We start from the raw sequence: 25,102 nt of genomic DNA on the forward strand, positions 1-25,102 counted from the left end.
CTTTGGGCATAACTATGCTATACTCTTTATCAGGATATATTTCAATTGTGGAGTACATGTCTGCCTCTCCTTAGCAATTCGAGAGCAGTGTTGTGTTTTATTCATCTTGTCAGTACCTAGCACTAACTAGCTCAAATTCATAGTCGAATTTTAAAATGCACAAAGCTGGACATCAAGTGTAAATTATACCTTAAAATTTAAAAACCTAGTATATTTTTTCCCCTTAACAGAGGCACTGGGGATTGCACACCAAGCATTTGCTCTAGCACTAAGCTATACTGTCTACTCCCCTCAATCTAGTATTTTTCATTTAAGTATATTGCTTGCTAAAATATGAACTCCTCCAGATACTTTTGCTACCTCTTAGAGTCTGCACATTTCTCATATCTTGGCATAGGGAACAGAATTCTGGCTAAAAGACAGAAGCCAGGTCTTCCAGCAGAGAGCTGTGTCACGATAAGTCATTTAACTTCTTGAGGACGCTGTTCCTCATTTGTAAAATGCAGATCACTGATGCCCCTTCCACCGTGAGCCAAACCCTATACATCAGGAGTTTACAGTCTTGTCCAAGTGACACTGGAAGACCATTTCACTGTTTGAAGAAACGGCTTAGGATGGGAATGATATATAAGTACTGAACACATTAAGCTTTAAGATTATTTTAATTGGTGAAAAAAATAAAATCAAATCAGCAAAGCCATGTCTCATAACAGATGTAAAAAGTTAATATGATTATATATGACAAACATCATCCACTATAACAAATTTCCAATAATTCTGACAATTATCTTTCTAAAACTTTCCAAAATTCTAAGCAAAATTACAAATTGGAGTTTTACTCTAAATATGCATAGCTATCTTTCCAGTTTTGTGTACCTAAGACACTGGAGACTTTATATTTGATGAAGATGTTGATGCTGAACATGAGAATTCTCTCCTTCTCACCTTTAAGCTGCCAGTGCCTCCACTACAGATACATGCCAAGAAGAATCAAATATGGAGACTTAGTGCACAAAGAAGAATTATAAAGAAGATGGTATTTGTGATAACAGCAATATAACTTCCAATTTATCTGCATAAAGCATATCATTATTAAAAAGAAAGAAAATAGAATTTGGAGTTACTTCAGTCCAACTGTGACATCTTCAAACCTGAAAAAAAGGGAAAAAAGGGTTATTGGCAAATACATTTATTTTATTTGGATTGCACATAGCACCAGCAAACTTATCTAACTTGTGCTGTATAAATCACCATTAGTAAAAAAAAAAAAAAAAAAAAAGTAGCTGCAGACAATTTACCAGATATATTAAAAAGACCATCTCCAATTAGTTTATCCCATTGGTTCTCCCACAACCTTAGAGGAAAGATGCTGGTATTAGAGTACAAATCCTGGCTCTACCATTTAGTAACTATATGACCTTGGGACAGTCACCCGAGCTCTCTTAAATTAATTACCCTGTCCTGGAATATAACAGATATTTGAATAGATTTTAGTGCCAATGAACCCTGTGGAGTAGAATTTCCCGGAAAAGCTGGATTTTCTGCCTCTGGACTCCAACTGAAGATGCAGAGAAGTCCAGTTCCTCCCTGATTCATGCTGCTAGAGCTCCTTGCAAGCTACATCTGTCATAGTATGTTTACACTGAGTTACAACAATCAGCTTCCATTTCTCTCCTCTATTGGACTGTGAGCTATAGAGGCAAATACACTGCCCACACACAAAGGAACGGTATGTCTACAGAGCCATGTCACTCCTCTCTTCTGGCTGAATAATAAAGCAACTGCCACGCAGAGGAAGGGACAGTTCACTTTTGAAGGCCCAGAGATGCCCAATGTAGAAATAGCAGAAAAAAGAGCAAACTCTTGCAGGTGCCATGGGTAACCGCTGCCTCCGTCCCGTCAGCCACACCTGCAGCTCCTCTGTCCTCCCTTTAGAGGGTCAGAGCCACACACCTTCCTCATGCCACTCCACAGAAGGAATGTGACCCCATGAGTTTCTTCTTTGCCTGCTGAATTGCTACCCTCATTAATGTCCTCCAGACAATGAGGGTGGTCATATTACAGCTGTCAGTATCAGTCCCCAGGATAGTGAAATTAAAGAGGATTTTCTTAAGGCTAGAAAGGCTAGAAACCCACCTCCATGCTGCTGCTTACTGGTCTCGATCTATAAAAAAGAAAAGGGAGAAAGAAGAAGAAAATCAGTAAGTTTTACCTTTAAATAAGGCAAGCAGAAGAGCCCTCCGTCCCTGCCCATGAATGTCTTGTTAAGAACAACCCGGTAGGACCTAACCTTGCCTGCTAGCCTCAGATCTTCCCCCAGCCAGAGAGTTCCACAGGAGTCCAGGATTGGACAGTGCTACCCTAACAAAGGCCTGTGCCTCCCTGGGACTCTCCTTGGTGCTAAGTATCCCTGAGGCTGTCAGGAAAGCCCAAGGAGGCCACAAGGGAAGAACAGTTCAGAGGGTGTGTGCATTTGTGCAAGTGCTGCTTCTGCTCCCTGCTCTTGCTGCAGGGAAAGCACTGTCTCAAGGACCATGCTGTGCAGAGGTCTCTCAGAAGGTGCCACCAATCAGAGCTTTACTAACATTCACTGATCCTCCTAGGATGCAGATATTTTTATATCAAAGCAGCTTTATTCTGTGGCTGTAATTCAGATACAACTGTCAGCAGCCAAGAAAAGCACCTGAACACTTACCCCACTTAACTATCTTGGGTTCCTGGAGAGTCACGTGATTCACGCGGCAGCTGTACTCATCTCTTGCGTTGGGCGTGAAGTTAGTGTGGACCAGGAGATAGAAAGACCAGTCCTTGCTGAAAGACAGGTCAGACTGCTCCGCTTTCATCTTCTGCCCGTTCTTCAGCAAATCAATTTCAATCTGTGGTGGGTGGAACCCAGACACATAGCAGTTCAAGAAATTTGGCTTCTCATTCTCCGCTGGGTGACGGGAGTAAACCTGAATCTTCGGAGTACCTGAGGAGTGTCAGGGAAAGAGAGATGAAACTGCAGAGTACTTCACTTGGGGCTGCCTTGCTCTAAAGCCAGATCGGGCACCAAGCATTTAAAGCTGATCATCTATTTCTCCCAGTTCCATTTCAAATTGGGCCCAGTGAGCTTCCACTTTTCCAAAAGGCAGCCTCGATTTTGAGGGATAAACCATGACTTAGTATCTTGCCCACATAATTTCCCTACACATGCCTTTGGGCTTTTCCTAGCAGATGTCTAGTGGGATCTTTTTCTGTCACTGGACATTGTGCTGAATCTTTAAGAAGCTTTCTCTGGAGGCTCTCAAGAACTTTTCATGGCTTCTCAGCCCCCACAGAATTCTTTATCACACATGAGTTTACATGATTTGGCTCCACTCTACTTGTCAAGCTGCATTTCTCACTTCTCACAGCTTCCATAATAACCATATCAAACAACTCACATTATTGTACCCCGTTCCAGCCCCATCCATTTTTTTTTTTATGTTTACGCCTTTCTATTTTTGGCTCCTGCCTAGATCCACACCCATCAGACCTCTCAATATGTATTAAGTACCTCGTGCAGTGCCTGGCACACAGCATTTCTCTGCAAGTGTACGGTACTATTATTATTACCTCCTTGTTCAGAGACCTGAGAGTCAATTCAAAGTACGTTCCTACAAAACACAGCCTCTTTATCCTGCCCCGAGTTTATACACCAAACCCCTATCCGATTGTGTACCTCATTTCATGAGCTCAAAAACAAAGACACAAAACTGAAAAGTCTACAGAAGATGGCAGATACCTTAAATGAAGTAGTTGGGCTGGGTAAGATAAGAGGGAAGAGTGAGGACTGTGGCAAATGGGAGACAACTTACTCTCCATTAGGACCAAGGGGAGTAGTGCATGTGAGAATGGGATTCCTATTTCTAATTAGCGCTCTCACATGATTGCCATAATCTGCCAGGTTGAGAGTACACATAATGCTACAGAACAGTGGCTTCCAAAATGGGATGCATGACTAGACCATCCTCAGGGATGTGGAAAGAAAATGTTATAAGCTGTATTTCTGTATTTTTCTTCCAAAGTGAAGATAAGTGTTACTGCTACTAAATATACATACTGACTTGTGTATAATCCACCTTTAAATAGAAACACCTTCAAGGTACATGGTTATAAAGGGCAGCTCCTCCTCCATGTCTAGGATGTGGTGGGGTTAGGAGGAGTACCAGGCCACTCTGACCAGATACATCTGTGTAGAAACATCCTGTCATCAAAGGAAAGGTCACCAGCCCCACCAGTAGCTAGGCTGGAAATGCCACGAAGCCCTGATATTTTTTCATAGTAGAAGTGACGATAAATCAGAAACCTCTTAGCATTTGAGCTTCTAATAATCAGAACATAATAAATGCTACAGTAAAGAAAGCAGAGTTTCATCCCACTTGGTATTCTCTCATTGAGGCAGCCAGGCAGGTTTTTGCAAGAACATCACAATAATCTCTTCCAACAGGAGGAGTACCAGTCAGTCCTGGATTTGAATCTGGGTTCAGTCACTTTCTGGCCTTGTGTTTTGGGGAGAGTGATTTGAGCATCTGTAGCTTAAATGAAAAATTAATTTATGCCCAGAGTGAAACAAACAAAATCCACAAACAGAGCAGAAAATAAGACCTACAGAAGCAATCGCCATTATCTATTTTTTGCATATCTTCCAGAAATGGTCTTGTGTATCTTCCAGACATGTATTACTTTGGAAAATTTCAAATTAAGATAGTTTTTAATGTCGGCTTGTAACTTTTCAAAAGAAGTTTGTAGTCACCACCAAATATCGATAATAGTGATGATACATTATGCTTTATTTTGTAAATAAATTTTAAATACGTTTTTCTCATGATCAAAAAAAGCCCCCAAAAAGCCTGTTTCACAGAGGCTTTTGTGAGAGAAAAGAATGAGAGGGTCCAGTATATTGCCGGGTATTTAAAACATGCTCAAGATCCACAGTGTCCACAACAGACAGCGTGGGTAACCATGTTAATTACTCATCTCTAGTTTACAACCTTTCTGAGTGATAAACCTTCTCTTACTCAAAACTGAAAGTAGAGACTCAGTTCATCTTGGAAAGAACCAGGCAAGGAGCCAAAGAGGAAGGCCTCTGTGAAGAAAAGGCAACAGGGGCCCATGACCACCCAGCTTGCTCCCAAGAATCTCACCCCAGAAGGTAGGGACGCGGTTCTGAAAAACGGACAGATTAGAGGCAAAGAGCGCACACCTCCTCCAAACTCTCTGGTCAGTCTCCATTGTCTGCCATTTACCCCCTGTGTGATGTTACTTCAACTCTTCGTGCCTCAGTTTCCTCATCTGTGACATGCTATTAATAAGGCATCGTGTTTACAATCTAGACGCATTTCGCAGTTAAATGACAGCACATAGCGTCCCCCCGCACACAGCGTCAACCGGTAGCTCTTATGATTATTATTAAAAGTGACTTGTAATGGGAACAAGAGAATTAACGATGTGAAGCGCTTTGTAGACACCTCAAGGCATTCCACAAATGTCAAGTGGGGATTCCTCGCTGTGGTTTGTGCCCACCTGAAGGAAAGCGCGGAGAGGAAGGCGAACCTGGCGGGCGCCTGGAGGAAGCTCGAGGCCCTCAGGCTCCCAGCGGACTTATATACTCTGCCGGAGCCTCTCTAAAAGCCCAGGAGTTGTCTCCACGCGTTCACAGCCCCTAATCCGGCCCTTTGAGACTCGCCTGTCTGCCCTCAGCTCCAGCTGCGCCTGGAGCCAGAGGTCCCGAGGACAAGCGGAAGGGAACCCCTCCCCCACCTCGATTGCTCTGAAGCGTGTCAACACCCCGAAACTCTGTCTCGATCCGCGAAGCGCGAGCGTGCCAGAGGTCCCCTTCCCATCCCAGAGCAGCTGGCCTCCCGGCCTCTCACCCCGTCCCCACTCCTCGCCCAGCCAACCGCTTCCCCATCCCAAGACAAGCCCAGGGACTAGCGTACCAAGCCAGGAAGGAAACTTTGGGGAGAGGAACCGAGGTGTACAGAGTTAGTGCCAAGAGTGCCAAATGGGTCGGGCGGGACCCGATGGGCTGATCGAAGAGGGAAGAGGAGGAGGCGAAACTCACGCTGGATGGCGTCCAGGCTGGACAGCGAGAGCAGTCCGAGCAGGACCAAGGGCACCACGCGAGCCATCGCTACTGTAGCAGCGCGGGCGATGGAGTGAGCGCAGGGCTCCGCGCTCGCATTTATATTGCGCGTTCTCGCCGCCAATCAGAACCCTGCCCGCGCAGCAGTCACCCGTCTCCTAGCGAGCGATGCCAGAGCAGGTTAGAAAGAGGGACTAACCCATTTTCAGTTTCATTTTCGTATTAGTCTCGTGATGCTTGGGAGTGAATGTGTTGGAGCTGGTGGATTTGCTGTCTGTACATCGACGCCCCCAGTTCTGGGGTGCGCGCCCGAGCTCGGGACGCAGGCCGCCCGTCCTAGAACGTCAGCCAGCACTCTCGCTTTTTAACAGCACTCTGGGACTAGCTGACCATGCCCTAGCTAGTTAGGAGCCTAGAACCTGCGGTTTTCAATCAGGGAAACTGAAGCTCAGGAAGGTTAACAGGACAGAGATTGAACAGTGCTGGGCATACTGAGAACTCGGGTTCACAATTGCAGCCTGGGAACAGCCTGTAGGTTTCTAGATTGTTTGGGCAAGAAAAAAATATTCCAGGAACCTTTATGCCTCTGAGGACGGCTCAGAGAACTGTCCAAAATGAAGGACTTTTTGCTCCCTGAATCTGTTCAGGGGAAAGTTCCGTTTTGGAAAGCCCTGTGCCAAGAAAGTCAGCCCTGTATCTTACCGCTGTTGTTTAGGTAACTTGTGTTTCGTTGATTTGTGGGGAAACGCCCGCTGAGTATAAAAGCAGTAAATGCTTAGAGCATTAACGTTTACAGACCCCTTGAGGGACATCATTCTCTGCGAGTTACCACGCTAGAATGGTGGTGGGCACGAAGTGGGTATTCAATAAACTGCATGAAAGAAGGAACGAGTGAACGGACGAACGTTCGCACATGCGAGCGAATACGTGAATAAACTCTAGGAGGTAGAAATTGCCCCATTCATTTTTATGGACGAGAAAGCAAAGACTCTGGCCTGATTCCGCTGTCATTCTTGGAATGACAGTTGGAAGATAAAGGGCTCTGCAGTTTCAGTGGGAATTTGAGTTGCATCTGCCTTGGGCCCAGCCAAAGATGTTAAACCTACGGACTCTAAGACCTTATAAATGTTAGAGAGACTCGTTAAGAAAACCTACACTCAAGAGATACCTTAAAAAAAAAAAACCCACAAAAACAAACAAACAAAACCCACTGCTTTAAAAAAAAAAAAAAAAAAAGATGCTACCATCACATGGTGGCTAAGTCCACGGTCTTTTGAAAGGAACAGCCAGTAGAGGAAGTGAACCATGGAGGCGAGGAGGAGCAGAAATAATGGAAATCACCTCGGTTTGCAGTAAGGAAGTTGGGTTGTGCTTCCCTAAAGAACACAACAAATGTCATCTGGATTCCTTTTACATATTTTAGACAATTTAATAATCCCTATTGTGGGGGGCTGCGTCTAAACTAGAGAAAGCAGATACTCTAAACAGGCTTAATGAAAGGAAATAATGCAGAGAGAGCCCCAAGAAGTTCCTAGCACATAGTGAGTGCTCCGTAATGTTTAACAAGTGTACTATGATTACTGATGTTATTTACCTAGTTTTTCTATCAGCTCTGTCTGTAACTCTCTTGAAATGAAAGAATAATTGCTAGGCATAAAGTTATGAGTAAAGACACTCCTGCCTCTCCCTTTTGTTTGCTTGTGGTTAACTCATTTAAGGCTCTTCAGGCCTGGAATGTTGGTGTTGAATTGTTTTTTTGGTGCTCTAGGAATATAGGAAGAGACAGAGCTAGTGGTCACAGACAAACGCTGTAGTACTAAAATTTTTTAAAGATAGGATCTGACCTATTCACTTAGAAAATCAATTTTAAAAACATTTTTAAAAAATAGTGAAGAAAGAAGTATATTTTTCAGTTTTTTTGTGTTTGGGGAATTTCCGTGTTTTTCCTGGATTTCCATTTATGATGTGTCTTGAATAGTGAAGGTGAAAATGAGATATAAAAGAAAAGGAGGTCACTGTTTGCCTAGTAGGGCAAACTGCTGGAAATCTACAAACATGGCAGTTTTAGTGTTATCTCCCAGTAGTGGGATGGGCAGATAGTTTTGTTTTGGTTTTTTTTGTTTGTTTGTTTTGTTTTGCTTAACGATTTTTCTAAAAAAAAATTTTTACAATGAATGTTTACTCAAAATATTTTCCAGAATGTGGAAGAAACTCAACTTCATACCCTCCTGTCAAGAATGTAAAAAGGTACAACTACTTTGGAAAAGAATTTGAGAGGTTTTTTAAAGTTAAATATACACTGGCCATATGACCCAACCACTCCCCTCTAGCTATTTACCCAAGAGAAAAGAGAAAATGACAGTGTACAATTCTGTACAAAGACCTGTAGACAAATGTTCAAAGCAGGTTGATTGGTAGCAGCCAGAAACTAGAATCAACCCAAACTTCCATCAACAGGTAAATGAACACATTGTGGTAGCTTTCCATTCAATGGAATAATATCAACAATAAACAAGAAATTAACTATTGATACAATGACATGGATGAAATCATTAGGCTGAGAAAAAAGAAGCAGGACAAAAAAGAGGGTATGCTGTACAATTATTTTTATTTAAAACTCTGGAAATGGCAGGCTAATTTATGTAACAGAAGCAGATGGTTGGTTTCCAGGCAGTGGAAGGGGCCAGGAGCATAAGGAAACTTGGAGGGTGATGGATATGTCCGTTATCTTGAGTACAGTGATGGTTTCTCCAGTGTATACATGTAGTAGAACTTGTTAAGTTGCATACTTTAAATGTAGTTTATGGTGTGTCAATAATGTCTCAATAAAGCTCCTTTAAAAAAAATAATAACCTAAGGGGAGGGTATAGCTCAGGGGTAGAGTGCATGCTTAAGCATGCACAAGATTCTGGGTTCCCTAGTACCTCCACTAAAATTTTTTAAAATAATTGATTAATTTAAAAATACATAAACAAACCTAATTAACCCCCCCCAAAGAACAACAATAAACAAAAATACCTAAAAGCACAAGTACCTGTATCTTTATCAGGCAAAAGAAGAATGAAGTCCTTGAACAGAAAGATAAAGAAGGATATTGAAGTGGGAGAAAATATGAAGACTTTAAAGCTCAGGTGAGTTGGGTTCCACCTCAGCGGATCTCACGCAGCAATTTTCTGAGATGGGTTCATCAAACAGCTGGAAAATCCAGGTCCAGTGGAAAGAGAGGAACAAGCATGGGTAGGACATTTGTGCCAGAGCTCTTTGAAATGTTATGCCATCAGCAACATCAGCAACACCTCGGAGCTCTTAGAAATGCAGACTCTTGGGCCCACGGCAGACCAGAGGCTGCACTCTAAACAACCCAGGTGATTTACATACATGTTAAAGTTTGTGTAGCTGCTGACCCAAATTATACTACAATCCAGAAGGTAGGTCTTTCTTTTACAGATAAGGAGACAATTTCAGAGAGGTAAGGTACTTGTCCACATTTCTACTGAGCTGAGATTGAGATGCTGGACATTTGATTTGAAAAGCCTTATAATGTCCACTAGAAAATCACTTCTGAGAAGAGGTTCATGGGAAGGGGTTCACTGGGTGGCTTGGATCAGGACAAGAATTAAAAGCATTTGAGAAGGTGCAGGGAAGCAGGAACCAGCACCACCATGTGTAGTAGTATTCTTTTATAGTCATGTTTATTTTTTTTCTGCCCATAAAGTAATATATGCACATGATAGAAAACTGGAACAATCTAAAAACTATAAAGAAAAAAACTAAAACCATGGTGATCCTACAATCCTAGGGAGAACTCTCGTAAAATGGTTTAATTTGTGGAGTTTGAAGATGGTTGCTTGCTTAGAAGTCTATCTTGGTTGGATCTGTTTGGAGCCTGGAAATCCTCAGTCTTTTGTGTTAAATACCATTAAATTCAGCCAGTATCAGTTGAGTGCAGGCTTTGTGGCAAATGTGCTGTAAGGCCAAAGCAGAAGTAGACGCCAGATGACCCACAAAGAGATTCCAAAGAGATTCCAATCCGGAGTTAAAAATCAGCCCAATAATTAATTAATTACCACCTAAGTTGTTCATGCTAACTGACTTCTCAGATTTGTGCTGTTACATAACAGGCAACAGACCCAAAGGAAATGGGACAAAGAAGGGCTAGTTGTTTTGTTTCCTGATAGTTACTAAGTCAGACACCATGTAAAGGAAGAAAACACCCCACAAGATCCCGATAAGGTAAGTACTGTTATCACTAACTGAGGGAGAATATGTGGGAAGACTAAAATTTGAGAGCGTTGCAATATCTGGTTGGTGGGGAATCTCTGCCTCACAGGCATGTGTGTAACTACCAGCCTTTTCCAATTGCTTTTATTGGGAAATTGTACAGACTTGGTATAAAAACATCAAGTAGTACAGAACTTCAAAATCCTAATGTCTTTCCAGTCCTCTTCCCAGTAGTAACCATAGTGTTTCAACTACTTTAAAAAAAAATTATGAGTCCAATACTTGAATGTATGTCTGTAGTTAAAATGCAAAAATTATAAGTCTACAGAGTGACAGTAAAGTTCCCCTCCTGTGTCTCCTCCCATCTCTCTTCTCCCCTGGGAAACCATTGTTAAGCTTTCCTGCCTTTCCCTTCATGGGTATATATTGTATATAGTTTGGAAAGTGAAGAATTTTTAAATTATAGCCACAAAAATTATAATTATCTGTCTAGAACTCAGCACCCACTAAAAGCGTAAAAGGAATTAGAGGTAGCAGCAGTCCTCAGCTTAGATGGAGAGAGGAGTTAGGTAAATGCTGATACCAAGATTTCCTGACAGCGTGGGGGCAACAGGACACTCTAGGAGCATAAGGATTGGGCACTGTCTTTGGGGAATACTACACCCAGTGACAAAGTTACTGGCACAGCCTCCCTTCATGGGTATTTTTCCCTCACAGGTCCTTGGGTCTGCATCTCAGAACCTACCTAAAACTACAGAATTCTAACTTTGATTTTCTGTCCTACCTTGGATTCTATGCAACACTGTCAAAAATTGACTTTCCTTCAAATACCCTTTATCCCTTTTTGCAAGTTCCTCTAAGCCCCACCTTCCCAGTTTCCAGCTTGCTTTGCTGACGCTTGCCTCTGGCCAGTTAGAGTGTGTGGTCATTCTGGCTGTCCCCTGCTATGCTGAACCTGCATCAGATCCTTTCCTCTCTATTCTCTGGTGTCCTAAACCTTTCTAAACTCTTCTCCTTAAAGAGGCCTGTGAGGAAACCAGGAAGAATTGTTTAGTAAAGAATCAGAAATTTAAAACAAAATAAACAACACGGAAATGTGAGGAGATATATATATATATATATATATAGGAGCCACCAAACACATAGCAGGGGCAGTCAAGGTTCAAAGGAGGTAACCAGTAAATAGGTTAGTGAGTTTGTGATAATTTTTCCTTATTTCTTTACTTTTTATCATTGTTGTTATTGTTTTAGCTGTAGATCAACTTGCCACAAATGAGTCTGCTTATCATTTGTCAAATTAGCCAAAAATCTACTTACCTAATGACCAATGACAGCAAAATGTGAGGTGGGACCTCCCCCTCTGCCCATCCTATGCCCTGAGGGTGTGAGTGGGTGAGGTGGGCTCCACCATCTCCTCTCAGAAGCCAGGACATGACAGGTGGGAGGTGGCTCAAAGAGCATTCATTCAGCATTTACTGGCAACAAGGGAGTTTCCACAAATTGAAGGTCATTCAAACAGTACATGTTTACTGAACTTGCTTATTTCCATTTCATAATATATCATAGATATTTTCCATGTCCTTATAGACAAACTGCCTACTTATCATTAACAATATTAGACTTCTCTCCATATCATACCTTGTAGTAGGGAGAATAATGCCTCTCCCCACCCATAAAAGATGTTCATAGCCTATTCCCTGGAACCTATGAATATATAACCTTACATGGCCTAAAGAACTTTCCAGGTGTGATTAAGGTTAAGGACGTTGAGATCCAGAGTTTATCAGAGATGACTGGGGTCAGCCCAGTGTAACCACATAGATCCTTAAAAGCAGAGAACTTTCCTTGACAGAGGTCACAGAGATGCAGTGTGCTGGCTTTGGAGATGAAGAAGGGGCCATGAGTCAAGGAATGTGGGCAACTTCTAAAGCTGGAAAAGGCAATGATATGAATTTCCCCATAGTCTCCAGAAAGGAAAGCAGCCCTGCCTTAATTTTAAGCCCAAGAGACTTGTGTTGAACTTCTGACCTACAGAACTGTAGGATGATAAATTGTATTGTTTTAAATCATTAGGTTTGCGGTAATTTGTAACAGCAGCAAGAAAAAAAATCCCATTTGTGCTGTTCCAGAATCATATACATTTGGGCCCTGGTTGCTAGGAGCCTAGCTCAGTATAAATGTTTGCCTTTTCATTGTTGGCTTTACCTGTTGGTTAACCCATATCTCACCACACGGCATATTTTGTGTGCTCTCATGTGTGAGGCAGAATTATCATCAGCTCAAAAGCCTAGGGGATAGGTGTTTTGCTGAAGCCTGACTGGGTCAGGAGCCTTGGTCCTTCCCCTCCTGTCACTGCTCCAGCTGTGCTAGGTCAGCCCCAGTGACATGGGCCTAGCTGGCACTGCCATTTCTGAACTATTTCTCCGGTACCATGGACCCAATGGGCCAAACCATTCCTGCTCTACTTGCCAATGCCAGTGTTGAACAGGGAATGAGAGTAAGAAGAGGAACCCTTTACTCCCCAAGACAAAGGTTCCCCAAAACTTTGGCTTCTTTCTTCTTAGCCTGGCCCAGCCTATCCATTAGTGCTCACAACAGTCAGGTTCAGAAAACCTCTACTGTCTTCTTGCTAGATGCTGGTCATGGGGCTGGTCTGGGGAAAATTCTTTCCTCATGGAGACGGGCTTATATACCTCTAACAGATTATGATTACAAGAAAGCAACCTATTTCCAGGAAAGAGCCTGTAAAGGACTTTGGTGCCAAGAAAAAGAATGTGGACTTTTAACCTTTAGACTATGATGCTGATGCTAGCAGAGCTTGGGTTTTGTTTTTGTTTTTTCCTTGTGGTTTTCTTTTGGGAATTTTTTGTTTGATATTTTAAGAAGCTTTTCCATTTAGCTTAATTTTTTTCTAATTATAAAATTCATACCAATTATGAAAAGTTCACACAATATAGGTAAGAATAAAGATAAAAATTTAAATTGCCTATTATCCTACCAACCAAAAATAACCACTGCTAATGAACTGATGTTTGTTCCCAGACTTTGTCTATTCATGTACAAATATAAATATGGATGTAAATATTTTAAAAGATGTAATCATTCCCAAATGTTTCTTTGCAAACAGCTCTTGTTGTTGTTGTTGAGGGGGTAGGTAATTAGACAAACAGTTTTTTATTTAATGAGGTGTCATAGGCAGTATATTTCTATAATAAAAGAGATCTGTGTAGTTTTTCATACTTCATAATATTTCATTATATGAATATTTCATACTTTTACCCAATCCAGTACTGGAGACATTTCCACTTTTCCTCTATTATACTTCATCCTACTCACCATGAAAATGCTGTCTGAAGTCTTTATACCAGGTTACACTCCACCACTAAATAAGAGAGGGTGTTCATCTCCCCCCACCCTCCCCCAAGCTGGTTATCATCATGGAAAAATTTTACCTCCTTGTTTTAATTTGTATTTTTAAAGGCAGTTATGTTGAGCAGTTTTTCATGTTTACTTTTGTTATCTGTGCTTCTTGTTCTGTGAATTTCCTGTTCATAGTCTGTCAGCCAAAGTCTCTAGTCACTGGGGACAGAACACAGCCTGATGTAGCAGAGGAGTTTATTTTTAAAATATTGCTATGCAAAATGTTATCAACTGCTAAGTGAAGGATACATAGAAGTTAATTTTATCATTCTCTCAACTTTGTATAGGATTAAAAATTTTCAAAATGGGGGGAGGGTATAGCTCAGTGGTAGAGCACATGCCTAGCCTGCACGAGATCATGGGTTCCATCCCATTACGTCAGTTAAGTAAAAAATAAAAATAATAAATAAATGAATAATACTCATATGTAGAATCTTTAAAAAAGACAAATGAACTTATTTATAAAACAGAAACAGACTCACAGACACAGACTATAAACTTATGGTTATGGGGAGCAGGGAGGAGGTAGAAAGGGGTAAATTGGAAGTTCGAGATTTGCAGATACTAATATATATATATATATAGGAGATAAACAAGTTCATGTTGTACAGCACATTGAACTATATTCAATATGTTGTAGTAACTTATGGTGAAGAAGAATATGAAAACAAATATATGTATGTTCATATATAACTGAAGCATTAAGCTGTACACCAGAAATTGACACAACATTGTAAACTGACTATATTTCAATAAATATATGTATATATACAAAACAAGAGAGAAGATATTAAAGCTGCTGCATAAATTCTCCCAAGTATAGCACTGGCCTAGAGGCCCATTGACAATAGTGCTATCTCTGTACTTTAAGCTGCTGATGGTCTTCATGCCATCAGCTAACTCTGGTTTTGGAGAGCATGGGTAGGCCCACCCTGCCACCCTCAGGTGAGGGGCTTAGAGAACAAAGTACTAAGGGAACAGCTGATCATCTTCAGGCACAATAAACCAAGGCAAACCCACAAGCACAGATGTGAGTGTACTCTGGAGGTTTGCAGAGATAAGACCCTGAGAAGTATTGAGCCCCATAGCTACTTGGCTTAGGAAAGACCTCCTAGAACAAGTATCGAAGGACCAGGGTTAGAGATGATGGACTCCATCCAGTGGTGACAGGCCTGGTGGGTAACCTGACCAGGAAGGGGCCAGAGGCAGGTCAGCAAGGAAGGAGGATGAAGGTGAAGTTGTCCAGGAGCCCGAAAGAGGTGCTTACTGACCTCCTTGCAGGCCCTACAAATGTTATTCAAACCTCTGGGCAAATGTATCAGTCACCTGACCTTCCACGAACTCCTCCAAGGGCTTCAGGGACTCGTCCTGCTACCACCTGGCTCCTCGGAGCGGCCAGTCACTGTGGTGCTTCAGAATCAGGTAGCACAACTGAGAGGCTCTTCTCTTTCCACAGCTGGCCTCCAGGTGCTTTCGCTGGCAAGAACATGTCAAGGAATGTTCTCTCTCCTTCCTGCACTGCTTCTTTAGTGAGCACCAGGACCACCTGGAGAGCCTGTTGAACACCAGTACCATGCCCCCACCCCTAGAGGGGCTCACTCAGTGGACCAGGGTGGGCCCCCTGCTCTGCTCTTCACATAAGCTCCCTGATGATGGTGCTGGTGTCACCTCTAGAGCAGAAATCATCAATTTTTTGATAGTGAATCCCTTTCCTTAAAAAAAAAAATTCTGAACCACAACACCTATGAGTTTATCTGTAAATCATGTACATGGAACACTATACTGATATATGAGGTACATAATAAATACGAGACTCGGCTCTAGATGTGAAAGGTCTGCTATCTTCTCATATCCTCGTGGATAATGACCATTTGCTTAGGTGATTGTGAACAATAACCGTCTAGAGTTGGATTAAGTGCTGTTTCCCTTTTCTTTTACCTGCTTGTGTGATGTTAACAGAATAAAATTTACCAACTGTAAACCTGTGACCATTGAGTTTGATATAATATCCTTTTGTTTTATAGGTATTTCCTTATTATCTCTGAGAATTCTGTCATTTCATAGTAACACATCGTTATTGTTCATCAACAAATATATCATCCTACATGTTATATTTCCTGAAAGAGATGCTGAGATTAGGTTACTCAACTGTTTCACATTACCCTTGCCTGCACAGGCAGTGGACAGGATTATTGACACGCAGCTCTGCAGAGGAATTCTTTTTGTGCTGAGTAGTGTAGGCAGGATCTGTGTCCTTGGATGTAAAGATGTTGATTGAGAGGGAGGAGAATACCAAAAAGATGAGACTTTTTAGGCTTCTAGCTATAAGGACTGGAGTATAGGCAGAATGGTCAGTTTTTCAGTAAAACGTTCAGGGAAAAATACATTCATGAACTTAATCAGCTATTTTCCTACATGTACATATTTACCATGTGTTAGACTTGCTTCTTATGTGGCACAGGGTGACTGCCTTAGGGATCACTTTTCTCTTAAAGGACTTTTGACAACGTATTTAACCTAATTTTGTCTAACTGAGAAGATTTCATCAGGTGTTTGCCTTGGAGGGCCCACACTTGCGGCTTTCTAAGTAAAACTGAGTGCTCTTTGTGTTCCTTTTTGACTTAGAGCTTCTACTTACTTCTGACTTTTTTTTATGTTTGAGAGGAATAGGTGTGTATGTGAGTGTGCACACAAAAATACAGCAGCCTGTTCATCGCAACTTGCTTATTTTTTGTTGTTTTGTTTTGCTTTTTGGGAGTGGAGAGGAAGTAATTAGGTTCATTCATTTATTTACTTTATTTTAGTGGAGGTACTGGGGATTGAACCCAAGACCTCGTGCATGCACTCTACCACTAAGCTATATCCTCCACCCCAAAATTGCTTGTTTAAAAAATAAAGCAGTCTACATTTATGACTTTAAGTTTTTAGGGCCATTGCAAACCATTATTACTTTTGGTTCTAACTTAACATTAATGAAATAAACAAATCCTTGAGTAACTGGGATGCACTTTGATGGGTTTATTGCTTATTATTTGGATCACCAAAAAAATGGTTAATTTCATCTTCACATATCAGCCAGAACTTATTCCTGTAATTTTTTCCTTTGTTTTAAATGTCCTTTTCACCTTTTTTTTTTAAGCAGGGTACATAACACATTTTCAGATTGTGTGCTTGTGTATCAGTGGGCCATGTTTGCTGACTAAAGCATACCCTGTATGTGTAGAGTTACCTCCTAGTCATCTTCCTTGGAAAACGATTTGACAGGTCAGAAGGGAGAAAAGACTACTCAGCTACTCTGATCCTTGAGTGTAGGGTTCTATTCCTCTGGTTGTTTTTGCAACACCTCAGGATAACTCTGAGGAGAGCAGCAGGCACATTCCTTTGAACAAATTTCATTGAACTGAGCCCCTGTAACATCAGCCAATGAAAAGGTTCTGTTCTGTTCCAGGCAGTGAATTTAGGGATCTGTCCTGTCAACTAAATAAAGTGATCTCTATTTGTTGATTATTTTAAATGAATGCTCTTTGATTAGTATAACTTGTCTGGAGTTGACTGCATGTTTTATTTTCTAAGTGTGCTCTGAAATATAAAAGTGTTTTTATCTTTCCTGCCTCCTGACCCTGGTTCTTCTTTCCCTGGATACAGAATGACAGCACCCCCTTTTCATTTTATCAAATCCTGTTCATCCTTTGAGATCTATCTCTTTCATGAAGCCTTTCCTTATTAAATCTCTTCTAGTTGTAAATTTATACTTATCTTTATTTTCCTCCTCTTTGAACTTGTGTAGCACTTCTGCTTTGCACTACAGTTTAGCACTTAATTGTATAGTCTTGTATTATTTCTCTAATTTTTTGTGTGTGTTTCCTGCAGAATCTGTAAGCCCCATGCAAGTTCCTCGTAGTTTGTTTGTTCAGTTTACCACTGTGAGTTTTCCTTCCAATTCAACTTCCCAGTCTATTCCCATAGTCATATACAGGGCTTTGTCATTATATGAAACTGCTCCTCTCCTGAATCACTATTCTACACAACCCACTCTGACCACAGTTTGCTTACTCAAGTACCCACACTTCTGTCATCTAAACTTAATGGAATTTCCAATTTCTTGACTTTACTAGTGAAGAGAGGGGTCCCTTCTTTCTTCACATCCCTCCTTTTGCAGCATAGATGCTGTGACACATCATTTTAGTCACTTTCTTGAATGAACTCTAACTCCTGCTCCTGCCCTATGGTACCACTTGGTCTGACAAATCATTTTTTTATTTTTACCTGCCTTTTTAGTCCCTGCACCCAAGTAACTGAGCACTTGTGAGAAAACTGCAAAGGGAAATGAATAGCACTATAAGTTCACACTCACTACTTTCAGTGGTCTCTCGTGTTGCCTGGAGATTTTGCAATGATTTTTCATGAGTCCGTTCTTTACAACAGTGTTTTTAAACCTCCATTTTCCTCAAATCTCTATTTATCTCTTTCTCCCCAGCTGTTCTTGGATGATTTTACCTCCTACTTTATAAATGAAGTAGAACCATCCAATGGGAGCTCGTTCAGTTTCTCACCTTAAATTTGCAAACCTACTTTCCTGACTCATCTTCTCCAACTTCCCTGCTGTTACAGTGTGTGCTCTGGATCCCATTCCTTCCCTCCTTCTCAGGGACTGGTCTCCCTTTCCTCTCTCGTCTACATCTCCAACCTCTTTTAAGTATTAGATCCACATCCAGTTAATCACCAGGTCCAAGCCATTCTACCTCCTCAGTGTTTCTTGTATTGTCCACTTAACTCCGCTGTCATCACTGTGATCCATGCCGCTTTCATCACTTACCTGAACTAGCTTAACAGCCTCGAACTTGGTCTCACATGTCTGTTCTCTCCTCACATCCATCTTCTGTGGGGCAGCCAGAAGGGTGATGCTAGAATGCACATCTTATCAGACTATAGCCAAGTATGAAGTCTGGGGACAGGATCTGTATCTTGTTGGTGGAGGAACTTCCTTCTCTATGGGTCATCTTTCTTTATTGTCACCTTCCCTTCTTTAACTTCTTTTCATCATCTCCTTGACAAATGAATATCAACCTGTTACCTTCAAATTGTCAAAAGGATTAATAGTTCATAATTTAACTAAGTGCTCAGGGGGGTTACGTGCTCCCCTTTCTCCCGCCATCTACTCTTCTGCTTCTAATCAGATGGCTTCTGTGCTTAAACCATAATTTATCTTCCTTCCCACTGGCACACTCCCCTGACCACCACCACCATATAAAAGCTGAAACTCCATAAAGCCCACCCCCAACTGTCTCTGCTAACTTCTCCAGCCTCATCTCACACTGCCACGTTTCTCATTCCCTGTGTTTTGGCCATCCCAGTCTTCTTTGTGCTTCTGAAAAGTGACAGCCCTATTTCCACATGCACTCTCCATCTATGCCTGCATTCATACTTTGCTTTTCTAGTCCTTACTCATTCTCCTTGTCTCAAGCTAAGTCTTAAACTTTGTGTTGGTGGTATGGTGGGTAATTAAGAACCTGGGGTTTATGGTCAGGTAGACAGAAACAGCTGGTCTGTTTCTGTGTGTCTTAGTTTCCATATCTGCAAAAGCGGCTTAAATTTACCTCAGGAGGTTGTTGAAAGGCTCAGATAAGTTAGTTTATATAAAGTTTTCAGCATAACATCTGCATTATAGTAATACAATAAATGGTCTTATCTCTTTATAAAGCTAACTGCCCTTAAGATTCAGATTATTTTTAATTGAGCTATTGACATATGATATTAGTTTCAGGTGAGTACATAATGATTCAATATATGTGCATATTGCACAGTGATCACTACAATAAATCTAGTTAGCATCCATCTCCACACATAGGTGCAAATCGGTCATATTCTCAAGGTTGACTTTATCACTCTGCCCTAAGCAATGGAGATAAGAAGTCCAGGTCAGGGAAACTTATTGTCTGGACTCTTCCTACTCTGTGATACCTCCACCCCTTACACGCCCCCACCCCCATTTTCAACAGGAACACGGGTTTGGGGTTGATCATCGTTTTTTGGCCATTGCTATTATTTTAAAACATAGGCAATACCCAGGACACCTACTGTGTGAAAGATCTCTAGAAGACGTTCCTGTTGAAGGCCCTGAAGGCATAGATGAAGATGATCCTGTTAATTCTGACTACAACATGAAACTGACCAAGTTTTCCTTCCAAGTTGATAGGTACAGAAACCTCCTTTTTGGATTTACTTTATTATTATGATTATGATTATTAATTATTTTGTCATTCTGACACAATACCTTTTCACTAAAGGTCTTTTCAGGGGTAGACATGTTTATTTTCTTAAGTGCGTCTTTGCCCTGGTTTAGTGCTTTACTTAGTGCCCTTCACTGTAACAGATGTGAGTTCTGTCCTATCTTCCAGGTCTTGGAAAGCCCAGCTGTCATCACTGAATGAAAGCATAAAGAGCTCCAAACTGGAGGCTTCCTGTTGTGCTCCATGGTTCCAGGATATTCTGCACTTGGAGTCCCCCGAATCTGGTGACCAGAGTGCCAGTGTGCCAAGCTGGGCCTTCATTCCCCAAGGCCTGCCGCACAGGCAGTACAGTTTTCCATGGAAAAGTCCCGCCAAGACCAGGGATCCAGGAAGATTATGGAAAAGAATGCACATCAGTGAGCAGGAGGAGCCCCTTGAGCTCGCATGTGTGTCTGTGACAGGATTCACTGCACTGTTTACTTGGTCAGTAGAAAGGACGGGCTGTTCCATTGCCCTCTGGGATTTGGAGACCCAGGCCATGCAGTGTTTTTCCCTGGGCAAAAAATGCATCCCTGTAGACAGTGGTGGAGACCAGCAGCTGTGCCTCGTTTTGACAGGTGAGAACGTCTTGTGTCAGGTTGGAATCCATCGCCGAGAGCACCTCTCTTACCTGTTTTACTACTGCTGCCCGGGTGATGTAGTGCCTACTCACTCCTCTAAGTGTAGTGTTTTATGGAGGAAATTTGGTGTTAACGTTGGTAATGTTGCCTCATATGTTTGACTTTTAATTAAGGTTATTTCTGCTCAGCTAAGTACTAAGATACTGAGTCAGAAAAAGTTTAAGTCTAAGAAGAGTTGGTTTTAACCCAGGGAGTCTTCACAGGACTTTGGTTTGTACAGAGTTCGTAAGCTGGCAGCTCATAGGCCATATGAGTTTGGATTTGCTTGGCTTGCGCTATGTAGGCTTTTAAAAAAAAGATTTGTGTCTCACAAGCCTGTAAAATTAGAGGGTTTCAGACAAAATCTGTATTTCCAGTTATTACTGTAAAATTAGAATATCTGGCAACACTGGCCCTCATTCCTGCATAGTAATTGATGGGTTGGAGCTGAATTTCAGTGCTCCTAGATGGGCTGCTTTCTTTCAGGTTTGGTTTTCTTGCACTTCTCTCGCCACCTGTTTTGCCTGTAGGCATTTGGGTTTGATGTGTCAGATGCGCATTGATTCAGCATAACCATGCCATAACCTCCTACAGAGCTACTGAGTTCTGATTGAACTAACCATGTGTTTCTTCTTCAGTGTCCTGATTTTGGTAATCATGTATTTCTATGTGTCAAGAGCATGCTATTAATGTTTCGTTTTAGTAAACCAGAAATGTGACATCTCAATAGTTACAAGTTCCAAGTACAAGTTGATAGTACAAGACAGTACAAAGTAGCAAAGAGAGGTTTCCTGCTAGTCATAGGATACATTGTTCCTATGAGAATTTGCCTTGTGGTTAGTGTTTAAAAGATAAAGCTCTTCTTTGAAAAAATCATGATGAATTTATTAATTAATGTCATAATAGTTACTGGTACCCAATAAATCTATTTATACTTACAGTGCTGAAGTATTGCACAATTAGAGATTAATTCCTGTCATAATCCTAAAACCTACGTCCTAATAATTTACTAAAGTCTACTTTTGTTTTTCTTATAGAAAATGGACTCTGTCTGATTTTGTTTGGTCTGACCCAAGAGGAGTTTTTAAATCGACTAATGATCCATGGAAGCGCCAGAACTGTGGATTCTCTTTGCCATCTGAATGGTTGGGGGCGGTGCTCCATCCCCATGCACGCCCTAGAGGTAACGGAGTTAAATGTCTGGAGAATTCTGCTTGATAATCCCTCTGTCCTATACTCTGACTACAGATTATTGTAGTCGGTACAACTGGGAGAATTTATTTAACCTTGCACCAAAAGATCATCCATTTGCTTATTGTTGGCTATTTCATTACCCTAATCCTGCTTAGCAGTTTACCGTTTTTGACATTAAAAGATATAAGGTTACAATAACTACTATTTAAAAAAGAGAAAGTTACAAGCACTGAGGCAACAATAAGCTGAGGAGAAGAAATGATGTGGAAACAAGCTGTGGGAACCTGAAACAGGAATGATCCCTTATTCCCACTTTGCAGTCCCCACACTTCTAATCCAGCTGTAGTAGCGTCAGAATGGAATTTATATAGCATTTTATAGTTTACAGATATGCATTATCTAAATTGTGCTAAAATAACCACATGAGAGTTCTTTATACATTCTGGATACGACCCTTACGAGGAACATAATTTGCAAGTATTTTCTCCTGTTCTATGGGTTGCCTTTTCACCTTCTCCATGGTGACCTTTGAAATACAAAAGTTTTTAATTTTGATTTAGTTGGTTTCCTCTCTTTTTCTTTTTGGTTACTTGTGCTTATGGTGTCCTAGCTAAGAAACCAGTGCCTATTCTTAGGTCACAAAGATTTACTTTTACAAGGGTTTTATAGCTTTAGCTCTTACATTTAGATCTTTGATGCACTCTGATTAATTTTTGTGTATGATAAGTGGAAGGGACCCAACCTCATTCTTTTGCATGTGGATATTCAGTTGTTCTAGCACCACTTGTTGGAAAACTTATCTTTATATACTACAGAATATCATTTTAGAAAATGTAGTAATAGGGAAAGAAAGAAAATTTATCACTCATATATCTATTACCCAAAGTGATTTTGTTTACTCTTAGGGTTATTTCCTTATAGTTGTTTTTCCCTATTTATCAATGTTAATAATCAGGTATTACTAATATTCTTATCCATTTTATAGGTAAATATTATTTCCATTTTATAGATGAGGAAACAGAGAGAGGTTAGGAATTTTATTCTAATTTAGCTATACTTGGGCAGTACGTGGTAGCACTAGATGTTTGAACCCAGGCAGTGTGACTACATAGCCTGTGCCTTACACAGTATGTGTATGTGTGTGTGTGTGTGTGTCTATGTAGTGAGTTTAATTAAGCTTGTGTGGAATATACAGCATTTTCTGGCCTTAGTCTCCCCCATATACAAATGATGAATATGTATGATTTAAGTGATAACAACAACAATAATAAAACACATACCCTTATTCCCACCATCCAGGCAAGAACTCGATTATCTTTGAATGTGCACCCCTCCTATTGCATGTGTCCATCCCAGTCCTGTTCCCTTAACTCCCCCAGCCTCAGAGTTAACTACCATTCTGAAAATTTACCATTCCCTTGCTTTTCTTTTTCTTACTCCATATAAAGATATACTCAAATAATGCTATTTAGTTTTAGCTACTGTACATATATTTGGGGGGGGGCTTGCTGGGGTTTTTTTTTCATTCAAAAATTTTTTGTAATTCATCCATGTTAAATTTTATAACTACAGTTTGTTCAGTTTTACCCCTGTATAGCATTCCATTATCTGAATATGTCTTATTTATCCAACTTTAGATTGTTTCCAGTTGTTTGCTGATATAAACAGTGTTGCAGTAAATAGTTTCTTACACATCTATTGTAGCACGTTTGGGAGAGTTTTCTCGGTAGTGGTAGAATTGCTGGGTCATAGCGCATGTGCATGTTTAACTTTACTAGAGTACTCTAGTTTTCCAAAGCTCTTTTATTAGTTTATGGTCTCACCAGCAATGTAATCATTTCTAATTGTGTTATGTTTGGCAACACTTGGCATATCCAGATATTTTGGCAATCTGATAGTATGATGGATTTTAACTTGCTTTAATGTTGAACACCGTACATATATATACATGTGGCTTATTTTTGTAAAGTGACTGTTCAAGTCTTTTGCCTTTTTTTCTCCAGTGGTGTTTGCCTTTTTCTTAGTGGTCTGTAGTGTTTCATATATTTTAGATACCTATCCTTTGTTAGAGGTGTGATGAATATATTCTAATCTGTGGCTAGTCTTTTTACTGTCATGGGGGTTCTTAATTTAACGTAGTTCTAAATTTTAATTAGTTTCATTAATCAGTTCTTTGCTTTATGAATGTAATTTGTGATTTCTCCTATGTTGAGGTCATAAAAATGGTTTTATATTTTTTCCTATGATTAAAATTTTTGAGTTTTGCGTGTAAGTCCTTTCTCGTTGGAGCTTGTATTTTTGTACAGGGTGAGGTAGGGACCTACTTTTCCCCTACATATTGATAATTTGTCTCAGCATCTTTTTTTTTAAAAAAAATCCTTCCTTTACCACTGATCTGAAATGTCTCGTGTATGTATATATGCGTGAGTTTGTCTCTGGGCTGTACGCTGTTCCTTTGGTCTTTGTCCATCCCTGGGCCATTTCCATTCTGTTTTAATTATAAATCTCTCATTTTATTATTTTTCAGTAGTATCTGTCATTCTCCCTCCCTAAACCTCTTCCATATTTTAGGATCAGCTTGTCAAGTTTCATGAAAAACTATTCAAATTTTTAACAATTAAAGCTATATATCAAGTAGGGAAGAATTGATATCTTTAGGATATTTAATCTTACTATCTATAAACACACTCTCCCCATTTTTTAAAGTTTTCATTGATTTCTTTCAATAAAACATTGTAATTTTTATAATTTTTCCTGTAAAAGCTTGACATCTTTTGTTAGCTTTATGTTTGGTGTGTATATTTACATTTAAATGCTGTATATATTTAAATCTGTATATATGTATATTTAAATACTATATATTTGAATATACATAGTATATTTTTACATATTTGAATACCATGTATATTGCTATTATAGATTATATATTTTTAGTTTACATTTGTTACCAGTATAAAGAAATACTTAACTTTTATATGTTGATATTTTTGTTCAGCAAATTTGTTAAATGCTTATTAATTCTAATAATTTTTTAGATTTTATTGAGGTTTCTATATAGTTAATCTATATGTGACATCAAATTAATACAATTTTGTTTCTTCTCTTCAAAACTTTATTCTCTTTACTTTTTTTCCATGTCTTAATTTTCTGCAGGGACCTCTAGTATAATATCACCCAGAAATAGCAATGGGCATCCTTATATTATTTCTGATCTTACCTGTAAAATACCTGTAATATCTCTCTATTAATGTGTGTCTATTTATGTATGT

At 40.2% G+C, this 25,102-nt stretch overlaps 2 protein-coding genes across 3 annotated transcripts; one reads left to right on the top strand and one right to left on the bottom strand.

The window, feature by feature from the left end:
- Nucleotides 1-643: 643 nt before the first annotated feature.
- B2M (beta-2-microglobulin) lies at nucleotides 644-6,241 on the bottom strand. The gene is made up of 4 exons (XM_032481320.1): nucleotides 6,089-6,241; nucleotides 2,696-2,971; nucleotides 2,137-2,164; nucleotides 644-1,151 (listed from the first exon to the last, which is right to left on the bottom strand). Exons 1-3 carry the CDS (start codon nucleotides 6,153-6,155, stop codon nucleotides 2,151-2,153), a joined length of 357 nt encoding a protein of 118 aa, XP_032337211.1. The 5' UTR covers nucleotides 6,156-6,241; the 3' UTR covers nucleotides 644-1,151; nucleotides 2,137-2,150.
- A 2,943-nt stretch (nucleotides 6,242-9,184) lies between these two features.
- Nucleotides 9,185-23,856, top strand: LOC116664133 (spatacsin-like). 2 transcript variants are annotated; one of them, XM_032481319.1, is made up of 5 exons: nucleotides 9,223-9,240; nucleotides 10,231-10,342; nucleotides 19,809-19,946; nucleotides 20,149-20,597; nucleotides 21,677-23,856. In XM_032481319.1, exons 3-5 carry the CDS (start codon nucleotides 19,912-19,914, stop codon nucleotides 21,895-21,897), a joined length of 705 nt encoding a protein of 234 aa, XP_032337210.1. In that variant the 5' UTR covers nucleotides 9,223-9,240; nucleotides 10,231-10,342; nucleotides 19,809-19,911; the 3' UTR covers nucleotides 21,898-23,856. The 2 variants fall into 2 exon arrangements, with proteins under 2 accessions (XP_032337209.1, XP_032337210.1); XM_032481318.1 differs by lacking the exon at nucleotides 10,231-10,342 and having other exon boundaries at nucleotides 9,185-9,240.
- The last annotated feature ends 1,246 nt before the right edge of the window (nucleotides 23,857-25,102 follow it).

The sequence above is a fragment of the Camelus ferus genome, chromosome 6 (genome assembly GCF_009834535.1).
Source record: "Camelus ferus isolate YT-003-E chromosome 6, BCGSAC_Cfer_1.0, whole genome shotgun sequence".
Taxonomy (NCBI): domain Eukaryota; kingdom Metazoa; phylum Chordata; class Mammalia; order Artiodactyla; family Camelidae; genus Camelus; species Camelus ferus.